The sequence below is a fragment of the Terrapene carolina genome, unplaced genomic scaffold (genome assembly GCF_002925995.2).
Source record: "Terrapene carolina triunguis isolate 2854851 unplaced genomic scaffold, T_m_triunguis-2.0 Scaffold233, whole genome shotgun sequence".
NCBI lineage: Eukaryota > Metazoa > Chordata > Testudines > Emydidae > Terrapene > Terrapene triunguis.
In genome coordinates this window covers 4,389,562-4,404,064 of record NW_020664584.1, presented here as the reverse complement: position 1 = coordinate 4,404,064, position 14,503 = coordinate 4,389,562, and the positions used below count along the sequence as shown (strand labels likewise).

Here is a 14,503-nt window from a genome sequence, read left to right as displayed (position 1 = left end):
ATTCCTCTAGTGTTTTTCAAAGAATCATAGAAATGTAGGACTAGAATGGACCTCAGGAGGTCATCTAGTCCATATCCCTGCACAGAGTCAGGATTAAGTATTCCTGCACTATCCTTGACAGGTACGTATCTAACCAGTTCTTAAAATCTCCAATGATGGGGATTCCGCAGCCTCCCTAGTAAAGTGTTCCAGTGCTTACCTGTCCCTAGAGTGATAAAGATTTTCCTAATCTCTAACCTGAATCTCCCTTGCTGCAAAGCCAATTACTTCTTGTCCTATCCTCAGTGGACATGGAAACCAATCGCGCACCATCCCTCTTTTACACATTTGAACTTATGATGCCTCCCCTCCCCCCCCAACCTTCTATTCTCTAAAGTGAACATGCCCAATTCTTTCAACCTTTTAAGTCATGCTTTCTAAATGTCCTATCAGTTTGTTGCTTTACTTTGGACTATCTCCAATTTCTCCACATTTTTCTTGAATATGGTGGCCAAAACTTGAACAGTACTCCAGCTGGGGCTTCACCAGTGCCACACAGAGCAGAACAATTACCACTTGTGTCTTATATATTACACGAATACATCCCAGAATAGCATTTGCCTTTTACACAACAGCATCACACTGTTGCCACAGAGTCAACTGGTGATCCACTACACCCCCCAGATCCTTTTCTGCACTGCTGTTGCCTTGCTAGTTATTCCCCAGTTATGTATTTGTGCATTTGATTTTTCCTTGCTAATTACAGTACTTTGCACTTGTCTTTATTGAATTTCATCTCGCTGATTTCAGCCCAATTCTCCAATTTATCAAAATAATTTTGAATTCTTATCCTTGTCTCCAAAGTGCTAGTAATCCCTCCAAGGTTGGTGACATCTGAAAATTTTATAAGCATACCCTCCACTCCATCGAAGTCTTCAGTGAAAGTACTGAATAGTACTGTACCCAGGACAGATCCTTACAGCACCCCACTAGAGTTTGACAGTGAACCATTGATGACTACTCCTTGAGTATGGTCTTTCAACTAGTTATGCACCCATCCTTTAGTAGTTACATCTAGTCCATATTTCCCTGGCTTGCTTATGAGAATGTCATTGGGGACTATATCAAAAGCCTTACTAAAGGCCAATTCCACTCCCCACTGACTAGTAATTCTTTTCAGGATTGATAAAGCCACTGTTAGCTCACTTCAAAGCTTCCATTTTTCTCTAAGAAGAATAAACCCAACCCCCATAACCTTAACTCATATTTACATTCTTCTAACCTGGTGGTATCTTTTTTGCTGTGTGCTGCACTCTCTGAGGCAGTAATAGCCTCCCTATGGTAGGGTGACCTGGACTACATACACTATTTCAAATAGGATTTAATAAGCAACTTTATGCTGTACGTTGGCTGGTACTGTTTCTTCCCCCTGTCCCTCTACACAATTCCTGTCACCTCTTTTATCTATTTAGATTGATTTGTTACTCAACACATGACTCAATGAACTCAAACCTTTGAGTTCCTTGTAACTTTGAGGCCTTACACAACTCTACTCCCACCTATGCTCTGTTCTCAAGTCTGACTCCTACTTCTCTCCACCCAAGCCTCCTTTGTAGCTGCTACTTTTGTCTATTTATCCACTTTCTTTCATGCTACCCCTAAGCCTGGAGCTGCCCCTGCGTCTCACATTCCTGTTTATCTTCCTTTCTGCCACTGACAGATCTCATTGCCCACCTCTCTGCCCCTTTTTGTTTGAACTATTACCCAGTGTGTCCTATTTCTGATTTAGACAGAGACCTTAATTGCTAGTACGTTCTTGTGAATTTTCACATACAACTATAGCACACACTGAATATTAGTTGACGTTTTCAAGATATTAACTTGATTGTAAGCAGTGAATGAGGGCTTAAGAAAACTTATGTTATGAAAGGATTAATGACATAATAAATAATAATAATAATAATAATAATTAATAAAACCACAAACCAACAAACACACAACCAAGGCCCCCAAACAGGAATAATTCAAGGAAGAGAAGGCAATTCTTTTTAAATAGCCTGGCTGAAGATGAGTGAACTGTATTCAAACACACAGCACTTTTTCTTTGCAAGGGATTTGGGTGGCTGGGAACGATTCCTTTTAACTTGATGGACTGAGTGAACTGACACTAAGGCAACATCTAGACTGCGACCCTTCCAACGGCGCGGCTGTGCCGCTGCAGTCACACCACTGTAAGGTGCGCTGCGTTGCCACTCTTTGTTGCCAGGAGAGAGTTCTCCTGGCGACAAAATAAAACCACCCCCAACGAGTGGCAGTAGCATCGTCGACAGGAGCACATCTCCCACCGACGAAGCGCTGTCCACACCGGTGCTTTTCGTCGCTAAAACTTTTGTTGTTCGGGGGGGGGTGTTTTTTCACACCCCTGAGCAACAAAAGTTTTAGCAATGAAGGTGCCAGTTTAGACATAGCCTAACTTAATTTCTGCAGTTGGAGAAAAATCCTGGCCTGCTATGTAGTGCTTCCTTTCCTCCTCCGTTCAAGTGGAATTTAGCAGCACACTTGTTGCACCACAAAGTTACAACATGCTACCTGTCATCTAACCACTAATTTTCATACCTGCCTTTTCATTCCCTGCACAACAGTTTCTCCACTCTTCTTATATTCTTTCAGGATCCTTTGCATGGATGAATGGCAAAAAGAGAAGTTCTGTTTTCATAAAATGGCACACACGCACTAAACACTTCTCTACAGTTACACAACATCATCTTGTGTTTTTGTTGCAAACAATAGAAGGAACCAGCCCAAAAAGGGCACAAGGGAATGGGTGTGGGTGGACACAGGTACTGTACGGCATGCAGGATACATCGGGACAAAATCGGACTTACTTTCTAACTTATTTCAGGACACTCACTTGTAAAGACAAGCCTAAAATCCAAAGTCTCTTGATAATGTGGGAGATCTAAAGAGTGGCAACTACTCAAGGGTGCTTCTGAACTAAGATTCATGGTAATATATTTTTAAAGAAAAATAATACTGATTCATAGATTCTAAGGCCAGAAAGAGTCCTGGTGATCATCTAGTCTGGCCACAGAACTTCCCTCAAAATAATTCTCTTTGAACTACAGCAAATCCAATCGTGATTTAAAAATGGCCAGTGATGGAAAGCCCACCACACCTTGGGTAAATAGTTCTAATGGTTAATTACCTTCACTGTTAAACATTTACACTTATTTCCAGTCTGAATTTGTCTAACTTCACCTTCCAGTCATTGGACTGTGTTATACCGTTGTCTGCTGGGTTGTCAAAGGTATAATGCAATCCAGTGACTGAAAGTTGAAACTAGACATAGTAACACTGCTTTCCACATGTGGAAAATCAATGCGACAGAGGGTCCAACCAAAGGCTCTGGGGTTGAAGGATCTGGGTACTGACAAAAGGGTGGGAAAACTCTGTTGAGGGATGAGGAGTTACAGTTTTATTAAACTCTTTTCTTCCGTCAAGCTTTGATGGAAAGTCTAGATTTTAAAAAGCCTGCATTTCCCAGAACCTAGTCAAATGCAGAGAGCCACCTCTTATCTCTGCTGCCTTAAGATAGATAGCTAAATAAATAAAAATCCTGAATACTGAAGATCTGGTTCAGCTAAATCAATTTACACTCTGAGATTAAAATCTAACCTTTTTCTGATTAACCAGTTAACACACTTTTCTATAGCTATAAAGAGATAAGACTGGGCTACAGGCTAAGGCAACACATATCCAGGGCTTGTTTCAAAGAATTAATGGAAATTTTAATGCAGAAATTTTTGCAGAGCAAAGCAAATACCTTTTTGCTTGTGATGTAAAGTTTCCTGTGCTGCTGAAACATTTTTCTTACCTTTTCACAAAACCAGCAAACAGGAGTGCCGCCAGCTTTTTTGCCGCCCTAGGCGGTGGAAGGTCCCGCCCCCTAAATGCCGCCCCCGACAGAGGCAGCAGAAGGTCCCGCCCCCGAAATACCGACGACGACCAGGGCGGCCGAAGATCCGGCCGCCGCGGTCACCGCCCCCCAAATGTTAGTGCCCTAGGCGACCGCCTAGGTCGCCTAATGGGTTGTGCCGGCCCTGCCAGCAAACCCCAAACTAGTGTTCTGTTTAATGTGCATAACCTTTCATACAGCCTGAATGGGTTACCATTTAGAAATCTCATGGCCTGGAGAGCTGGATAATCACACACTTAGGTCTGATTGTACAACAGCTTGGGAACAGACAGCATAGAAAGCTTAGTCAATCCCCAAATTAAAATCATATGGTTGCTATGTCTACAATGCACAGTTAACCCGGGTGATCAGCACCTGGATCTGCGCACCCAGCTGCGAGCATCCCCACTACAAAGACCTATCCATGCTAGTGTCCTCACTGTTCCTGCACTCACCCGTGTGTGCCTGGAGGCATATCCCACATTATTTGTTCTGAGGTGCTCTAAGATTCTTTCCCAGTCAATTGCAGAAGAACTTTCTGTCCTTAGGGAGGAATTGTGGGCAGGGCATTGGAGTGATTTAGCCTGCATCCTCACTGCAAAGTGATCAGATTCTGGACAGAGTTAAAGAGGAGCCTGCATTCTAATCCACACCCAAAGCCTTTTCATAATCAGGTCTGAGGTTTTCCTGTGTGGATGGTGGGGAGAGGGGTTGGGCTAAAACTCAGGTAAAAACCCAGATTAACTCTGCATTGGAGACATACGCTTAGACTGTAAACTCAGAGGAAGGGATTATCTTTCTGTTCTGTGTCTGTACCTGGCACAATGGGATCCTGGTCCATGACTAGGTCTCCTAGGTGCTACAGTGATATAAATAATAATGATCTATAGTATATCATCATCAACAGGTATCTACTTTATACTCTTCATTTTAAAGAGACACTGCACCCCAGCAAATCCTTGAAAAATGTGGTAAAAAATTACCAAATTTACAAACCAAATGCAATTGGTTTGATGGAGGGTTTGTTTGATCAAATGGCTGTGAAACCCATTTTTTTATGATTTGCTTCACCAGCTGGGACACTAACATGAATCAGAGAGATGTAACTAGTTCATGCACAGTCTTGGAAGTCAAGCAGGATCTGGAAGGAAAAGCTTGTGTAGTAGTTGGTGCAGCGAATCCGTGAACAGCTTCCCAATTCCACCACCTAGTCTTATGTCTAGGGAGAACAGGAAAGGGGAAGAGAATTTCAACTTCTCGTTGATGGCATTTTCACTTAAAAAAAATAGGTCAGGTGGATTAATTGTAACCAAAAGTCTCACATGTTCCCTGTGGTTCTCTCATTTTTCCAAATGGCTGATGCATGAAATTCAAAAATTAAAGGGTGGGATTTGAGAACAGAAAAAGGAGCTGTTTAAAAGACAGAATATTCCAGTATTTTTTTCCTTGGTATCAAGGAGAGCAAAAATACACATCCAAAGTGGTAGAGAAGAGGTTGGAGGGGATTAGAAAGCAGAGTCTTCCAGTCCGTCTCCTGTTTAGCCAATTTGTACGCTAGGTTATTTAAGAAGCGGTAGATGCTCCAATAGAAAGCAGGCAGCAGCAAACACAGGGATCACCTCGTCCTTCCAATGGCATTGAGGTCAGTACACTCTGACCCTTGCTTCAGTGTGGAGAGCCTGATCCTCCTCACACCCATTACTGCCTTTTAGTGCGGGAAAAAACTGTTCTTCAGACTTGGGGGTCTGGAATCCGATAGGCCCCCATCTCTGCTAGGCTAAAACGAACTCAAGTATTCCAGTGCAACCTCATATACAAATTTATATTGTTCCTGAAAGAGAAAGAAAAAGCCAGTGGTAAAATGGTAGCAGTGAGTTCTTAACAGCCTGATTCTGCAAGGTGCCGAGAACCCTTCATTCCCATTTCCACTCCACTTGGCACCATCGGGCTCCAAGAGTTAAACATTTAATAACTTGTAGACCCAATTGCACTTCTCTGGCACTGGCAGAGCACAAAAAGGGTGCAAAGTCATGGGAAGAAAAAGACACGCCCATACAGTCACGATACTGAATATTCATCATTTCATGCATGTCCTTACTGCAACTCTCACACACACCAGAGGGAAATCATTCACTCTAACTGACTGATCCAATGTAATTCATATTGAGCAGTACCCTGAAGTACTTTTTTTTTTTTTTTAAACTCGTTCTTTACTCACTGCACTCTACGGAGGTGTGTAAGGGAGGGACACTTACCAGTGACTCCACCATATTGGATTTGTTATTTCGTAACGTCTTCACTATGTGGAACACGTCAATGATATTTTGCTGCTGAATCATTTCACACACGCTGCAGATGGCACAGAAGGTGCCACTGCGTCCACCACCATTCCTAGGCATGGAAGAAAAGAGGCAGTTTATAAAGGGATGCAGGGGACTGGCGCATGGAGGCAAGCACCCTGCAAAGGGCAGTGCTTTCCCAGATTCAAAAGCATGCATCACTGGAGGTACCACGTGCAGGCCCCATGCAGGCAGGAAGCTTCAGAGGGTTTGAAGATGAGCAAGACAACAGTCTAGAGATTAGAATATAAGAATGTGACTTGAAAGACACTGTCAAACTTAGTGACCTTGGGCAAGTCACTTCACCTCCCTGTGCCTCAGTTTTCTCATCTATAAAACAGGAATAATACAGAAGTCACTTGTAATCTTGTGAAGCTTCATTCATTAAAGTCTGTACAGGGGTTTTTTAGATAGTCGTATGGAAAGTGTTATACAAGAATTAAGAATTAACTAATAAACGTTGCACTGACCATCATGGAAAAGTCTTGCCACCTTTATGAGGTATGCTCAAAACTATTCAGCATCTAATCAATTAATTGTAACCAATCATTATTTGTATTACAATAGTGCATTAAGACCCCAATCAGGATTGGGGCCTCTGAACAGACAGAAGTAGACAGTCCCTGTTCAAAGGATCAATAGAGGGCTTCAAGTGGAGCTCCCAATGCCATAAGCAGCAGTGTTTTTGTGACCACTCCCTATTTGCAGTGGAAATAGTGGCACATGGTACCACGATTCATCACAGTCCTTAACTTCACTTGTGTCTTGATTGCAATTTAACCTCATTTTCCCACCTCAAGTATCGGCTGGCCATCTGATTTCCACATCAATTCTTTTTGCCCTGCACCATAGGATAGGAAGTATTCCCAGCCATACTTACAGGCAGTGGACAACAGTGCGTCCATCTCTCCCATCGTACTGCTCCTGCCATTTCTCTAGCCGTCTGACCACCTTCAGGAGGGAGCGTTTGGATGGAGGGGTGTCCCGGTATGCTGGCCAGCCAATGTACTGCAAATGCTGTACTATACGATATCCATCCTGGGGCTAAAACAAATTGTTATCCACTTCCATTATACCATCAGAAAGGTGGTGAGGAAGAGCAGGGGTATGAGAGGGGGTAGTAGTCACGGGTTACATATGCATTGTTTAACATCACCAAAATACGTAATTATTCCTACTAATCAATGTATAACTTAATAACAACAATATGAGTACAACTAGGCTACAGGCCAGAAGGAAGCACACTGTAGCTGGGTGCAAGGCCTTCATCTCTTTCCAAAGAAAGAAAAATAAATCCAGAGAATTAGGGTGGTTTCAGGTTTTGAGGAAAAGGAAGTTTTTTGTGGAAAGGCTTTAGTTGAGACTGCTAAAAGGCCCAGAAGGAAATGGGGCTCTGAAAATAACTGTTTTTATTCGGGAATAAAGTCATCTCATGGTGGAAGAATGAATAAAATATTTATTCTCTTCGCCTCTCGCCTGTTTCGGAGGTTGGTGATACCATACGGAGAGGAGACAAAGCAGTCATTCAAAAAAAACAATGGGGGAAAAGAGCTGGTATAAGATCCTCATGGTGATTTTACCAGTAGCACAGACCAGCCCACAATTGCCTCTATAATGGCATACCCAAGCTGTTGCGTAAGCTTAGACTCAGAGGTGGATACATGGGGCACTGGGATTATTTTCAAAGGCCAGTTGGCATCTCCATTTCTAACAGTGAGAGAAATAGGAAATATGGGGATAGTACCTAAATGAGTGGGAAATCTGTACTGAAACAACAACTTAAATATCAAGGTTATCCACTGCAGAAGTGCAATAACCGTGCTTCGGTCCATTATACAAATAACCCTGGTTTGTGAGCACGGTTGGGGCTGTTTCCTCCCATCTGTAGGGTTGGGGCTAATGGATGCTGAGTGAAAAGATTTTACAAAGATAACAGTTCCTTATTAATAGGGGCACAGTGACAACTGGAAACCCCAACAGTTTAGCCAAGCAGCACTGCACCGAACTTCAGAGATAGGCGCTCCTATACCCTTCAGCACAAATGGTTGGCAGAGATGGAGTGGAGATAACAATATCCTAGTTTAGCTAATAGAATTAATGATGATTTTACATTGACTGCTAGTTGATTAAGGTAACATGCCCTCCAGGACATACAGAAAACGCTTTCCAGTTAAGGACAGAAATCCAGTTCACATTATTCACCTTGTGATTTTACTGAGAAGTCTTGTACCTCCTAGAGAGGGGTGCAGCTACAAGATTCCACCTGTGGCAGCGGCAAGAAAATCCTGCAATGGAATTTTTTACCTGGCCTTGGGATTTGGTGGCACCCCTGCCCCTTGTCTGTTTGAGCAATAATTTACAGAACAGTACCAATGAATGAATAAATGGATCATCTGGGATGTCACTGATCTTACCCTGGCCATGTTGCAGATACGGAATATCCTATTGATGATGTCGTCATCAATGTCTGCTGAAACAAACTCCACCTGGATTGGACCATAACAACAGGACGTTTTCTCTGGCCAGTACTGCATGCAGAGCTAGTCAAGGTGCAAGACAAATAGAAAACAGGTCACGTACAGGCTAGGAAACTATCAATCCTCTTTTCTTCTTCTAACCCCACACCCAGTTCAGGAACTGTAATCTAAGCCCAGCATTACAGAGGATATGGAAGCCCTGGCCTTTAAAGTGGCTGGCAGACAAAGTTTCTGCAGGAGTATAGATTTAAAAGGAGTGTGTTAATAGATTAGTGTCTGTGAGTGAATTTAATATGAAGCACAGAGGTTTTGTGTTGTGAGTTAATGAGGAAACACTCAATACCAAGAAGATTAATCTTAGTTCAACCCAAGTGGAACTTTTATTTCTCTGTGCAGCCAACTTTTTTATATTCTGAGTTTACAAGCATCTAGGAAGGGGGCAAGCCAGATTGGTTTAAAAACACACACATCTCACATCTCAAATTAAATCACAACTGAACCTTTTATGTGTTTTGTTTTTATTAATATACAATGATTGACTGTTGGATGTCCTCATTTCAATATAGGAATATAGGAGCTATGAAAGTTGCCACCCATCTGGGATCCTGCATTATCAACCCAACCAGCGAAGAGCGTTTCTGTCTTGCCAGGATGGCCGTACAATTGTTGAAACTTCTGCAGAATGGTTCTGGGATGTTGTAAGGTCGTAATCATACCACATGCTAGTCTTCATAATTACATTTTAAAACTATTAGTCTCTCTGATAATATGGTGACGATTGTAGCATAAATGCTTAGATTAGATAACTATGGACAGATAGAGAAGTACAATGTTGTACAAAGCTAGTGTGGTGAGCGCAACATCCTGATACAATTGATTTTTTGCAGAAATCTCACTCTCTTAAGTGATATAAAACTAATTCCTTGTGCTGATGGCTTACAAGATATGTAACTTTAAAACTGTCATTTGTCCCTTGGTCTAGCAGTGTTTTTTTGGCACTGGTCCAGGACTTAGTTTGGCAGACACTGGATCTCAGGACAGTGTAATTTTCAGTTCATAATTAATCACCAAATCTTCTCTCCTTTCCCTTAAAGTACAACAAGGAAAAGCAAAGCATGATATGGCATTGCTGGTGAAGGGTGGCCAGCAAAGGTACTGGAGTGCTAATGCTGGAGGATTTCATTTTTCCAGACTCTAAATGTAAAATAACCATGAAAAGAGGTTTCGTATTTCCAGAGAATGTGCAGGACTGTTTCTTTCCAGTTTGTTGGGCAACCAAGAAGATTAAAAACAACTTTGGATTCATTCCCAGGACATAAAAGCAGGTTTGATGAATCAGATAGAACATAACGAGTCCTGAAGGACCAGGGATCCTAGATAAATCGTATTTGAGATTTCAGACACTTAGGACTCAGAAAACTGGTCACACCAACAGCTTGGTCTTTAGAAAGGCTGAACTGGAGGCACCTTAATGCAGAGGGGAGCAGAAGTGAATCAGATCCCACATCATTCATTCTGCTTGGAGAATCCCCCTGATGAGAATGTGATTGGTTTTTCCATTAGCACTAATAAAGGCAGCATCATAACTGCTGCCTTCAGGGGGAAATATTTTGAAAAGAGTGAGGAGCAGATGAAGAATTATGTTATAAAGTGCAAAGTACCCGAGGCCACTTCTGCTGTTTAACAAGAACTACAATGGGTGAAGTAGCAATCTCCTACTGCAAATTTCCTGCACAATGTGGGATCACCCATCCCTTTCTGATGCTACCCATCATGAGACTGACTGCAAATGCCAGTGCAGTAGCAAGAGTAACCACTCTTCACCCTGCAAGCTCTAGTACTGAAAATTATTTTAGGTCTGCCAACCAACTAAACAATTTATACACAAAGGAGAAAAAAATAAATTGTGCAGTAAGTATCCACTTCCCTCCTCCCTTTCTGCTGACTGTCAATCAGTTTCTCATAATGAGTGAGCAATGAAAAGCTTTGGTGTTTCACTTTGATGAAAGCACCCAAAACATCAGGTGCTTCTCCACAATCTCATGCAAATTATCCAAACTTCCCAACTCGGCAAAACTGGACTGGGGATCTCAAGAAAAAAGGATCTATCATATGATTTCACATATGTCCTACTTCCAGTCACCTGGCAATACCAGAAGATCAGGCTTGTTGAGAGGGTTTTAGCATTTACAGGTCTGGTCGCAGGTGGAAAGCAATGGGCAAAGATGAAGAACAATGTGTAAAAGTATTGAACTAGGCTCTTCTGAACCTCAAAGTTTAGCTTGAGTTTTGGCAGTAGTGGCAGAAGCACTCTAAAAGTGTGTGTGGGGGCCCACAGGTGCCCGAACTGTGGCCCTGCCCCCCAGTGCCATGCCACCCCCTGAGGCCCCCTCCCCACTGCCCTTGAGGCCCTGCTCCCATGTCGCCTCTTCCCCTAAAGACCCTGCCCCTGCTTGCTCCTCTCCACCCCCCCCCCACATTGCTCATCCTTATGGCCGATAAAAATTGCCCTCCTACTTTAAAAAGTGGGGGGGGGGGCATGGCCTCCTGGCCCCCTCTCCCTCCTCCCCCTCCTGTTCTGGCTCTCCTGGTTTTGGGTGAAGATTCACTCTGGATTGTACTTACAGTTGTTTACCCATTCCTATGCAGTTTCCCTTTTGCCTCACAACTTTTCTGCCTGTCTTGAATAGCAACTGGGGTCACCTGAAGCTCCTTTGATCTGTGAATAAGGCTGCTTGACAGAGCTATTAGAAATCCACCTACCTGTGCAGCATCCATCTCATTCAGCATCACTATGGAGGAGCAGTTGTAATCAAACACCAGCCTCCAGAAATCTGGTACAGTGTTGGGTAAAGGGTGCTGGGTAACAATAAAGGCAGCAGGTTGCTTGTGGCTCTAACAAAAGAATAAGATTAGTTACAAAAATCAATCCACTTTTATTGAGATGATTATTAAACCTGGGAGGCTAAAGCTATGCAATCTGAGCCATTTAACCAGATTATACAGATCACACCCCCTCTTCCTTGTTATCACTGTGCAATGAATGAAGCCCTCATAATGGGATCCCTTTGCTCCCAACGAACACATTTCATTAGAGAAGTGGCACAAGAACAGGAATTATGCAAATAAATTATTTATGTTTTGGGGGTTAGCAAATAACAATAATATTAATTAAAATGAAGAAAGATAACTGCTGGAAGCAGAATGTTGCTTCTTTTCGTGGCAGTAGATGCTAGAGACCAGTCAGGGTGCTCTCCCTCACTCTGATTTTGTTTCCTGGGAGCAGAAAGAGTTGGCACATTCAGATTTGAGAGCATCCTCTCAGGGATGGAATGTGGGGAAGTGGTCCGAGCACTGGGCTCTGGAGTGCTCTTCCTGATGCTGTTCTGTGACTTTTGGACAAGTCACTTGACCTCAGCATGTGTAAAATGGTTAGAATGATACTTCCCTCCCTCTGAAGAGTGATGAGAGGCTTAATGGATGTTCATTAAGTACTTTGAGATCACGAGATGAAAGGAGATTACAAATGCAAACTACTATTCCTCTTTGGGGGCAGCAGACAGTGCTTAGGTGAAGCCATAAACTATAGGATTTTGCCTACCCCCTCTCAGGGAGACGGAGTACATACACCGAAGGGAGAAGGTCTCCCCTTGGCATAGGCAGCGTCTTCACTAAGTGCTACAGTGGCGCAGCTGCTGCGTAAGTGTATACAATTCCTCAGTCTCCTGGCTAACTCTCTTGGGGGCTGGATGAGCCACAGTTCCACCAAGTGTGTGTGGGGGAGGGCGGGAAGGAGGTAGAGAGAAGAGTAAAAGAAGAGTGATTTCCTGAAGTTACAGATATGAAATGGATCCTCTTCGTTCTCAGGGTCTGCATTTCATGACCCAGGAACAGGGGCACGGGCAAGCCTACGCCTTGCTGATTTGGGTAGGGGTTGTAAAGCCAGTTTGCAGCTTATGGTATTGGAGAGACCAGACCAGCAGAGGCAAGAGCAGTCAAAAAGCAGAGGGTAGAGGGCAGGAATTTATTTGTATTCTAAGTCTAAAAATGATGCAACGGTTTCACATTCTGCTATCCTAAATAGCACAGATCCCTTCCATTCTCTCTTTTGTGGAGGCTGCTGCTAGAACTGCATGTTAGACACAAAACAGCTTCTGCTTAGTGAAGAAGCAAGCCCCTCATTCTCTCACTCTCTGCTATTAGATAATGGAGATGTGCCTTCGATGACAGTGTCTCCAATTCACTTGGACAAAACTGGATATTGTATCTGATCCCATTTCTAGGCTTATTTTGTGCCAGAGCAAGCCCATAGATTGTACCACCAGTTGTACAATCCATTCAACTTAACAGCTGTTAGAAGACAGATCCATTTGATGGAAGCTTGAAGGTGGGAAATTGTGGTGCTGGGAGGGCAAGTTAATAAATTGCAGCCCCTCTCTCCCCCACCAGATCCTGGGTAGAGATGGGGAGTCAGTGTTGTTAGCCCCATTTCACAGTTGAGAAAGCCGAAGCACAGAGACATTAAGTAGTTATTCAGGAAGCCTGGGGCAGAGCAGGGACTAGGATGAAGGTCTATTGATTCCAAGTCCTCTGCCTGAACCACAAGACTGTGATAGCTTCTCAAAGGTCTGAGTTTGAGACTTGGGCATGGTCCCTTGCTTCTGTACTAGGCCAGATTTGGGCCCATTCTCTAACATAGTGACATGTCTGATAGATCCTTATTTTCAAAGAAGTTGGAGGTTCGTGCCTCCAGAACTCAATCAGCAACCCATTCCAAGGATAACATCACCCCTTCTACCAAGAAAAACATTCAACATTACCCCAACAATTGGATTTTTTTTCTCCCCCAGTTGGAGGAAAGTTGTTGCGACCTTGTGATAATACACAGAGCATGCTGAAACTCAGATGAGAGGAAAAATAATAATGGAGGCACTTGCAATAGATACCCGTTGGAAATGACTGATGGGAGAAGTAAAAATGAGCATCATTGAGATCATGTGACCCCCTTAGAGCAAAGCAGGCAGTCTGCCAGGCTTCACAACACATGGAAAGAACTAGTGACTCATATAAAGGCAAGACGGGATGGACTGGCTATTCTAGGTGCGACACTGGCAAACCAGGTGCCAGCTTTGCCAAGCTTTAGGCCTCAGCTGAGCACTAACAAATTCATTGCTGGAAACCAGTCTGTTTCACCTATGTGTTGGTACGGTTAAGATGGGGATTGGACTTATAATAATGTGTTTAGACTTTATGAAATGGTTGTAAATTGCTGCATGTGTTAATCTCACCTCTAATACCTTTATCACATGCTATAAGGTAATATTTAAGTTTTTTGCCTTACAACTATAAAAAAAAAAGTTTGCCCTGAAACTGTCAACTGTCAGAAGGGATTATCTCCTGCTCCTTAAGAAGGCTATCAACTAAATGGGCCATTGTGAGGCATCACAATACAAAGACTGTTAATTGAAGAGGTTACATGCAAAAAGGCTCATCCCATCAGCTTGAATTCTGGAAGAAGGAAATAAAGACTGGTGAACAAGATTTTTCATTTCTTTTTTGTTGTTTGGATTCTGACAGAACCACTCTAGACAGCGACACTAGGATCCATGATGTGTTCAAGACTGCAAACAATAGGCTAATGGAGAAAGGAAGGAATTCCACCCAAGGGTCCATCTCCCCCATTAGTGATATGGGATTCCGGTTGTTTCAGGGTGTGTTTATCCCAAGAGCACTGACTTGCTCTCTCTGTAAAG

At 43.0% G+C, this 14,503-nt stretch overlaps 1 protein-coding gene across 1 annotated transcript in view; it reads right to left on the bottom strand.

Annotated features, from left to right (window-relative positions):
- Positions 1-4,084: 4,084 nt before the first annotated feature.
- Positions 4,085-14,503, bottom strand: part of PTPRT (protein tyrosine phosphatase receptor type T) — a 697,808-nt gene continuing 687,389 nt past the window's right edge. Inside the window, exons 29-33 of the mRNA XM_026656812.2 lie at positions 11,514-11,645; positions 8,688-8,813; positions 7,154-7,317; positions 6,190-6,325; positions 4,085-5,765 (exon numbers count right to left, since the gene is read on the bottom strand). Coding sequence (XP_026512597.1) covers positions 5,712-5,765; positions 6,190-6,325; positions 7,154-7,317; positions 8,688-8,813; positions 11,514-11,645 — 612 coding nt within the window. The 3' untranslated portion in view covers positions 4,085-5,711. The remainder of the gene's footprint in view (positions 5,766-6,189; positions 6,326-7,153; positions 7,318-8,687; positions 8,814-11,513; positions 11,646-14,503) is intronic.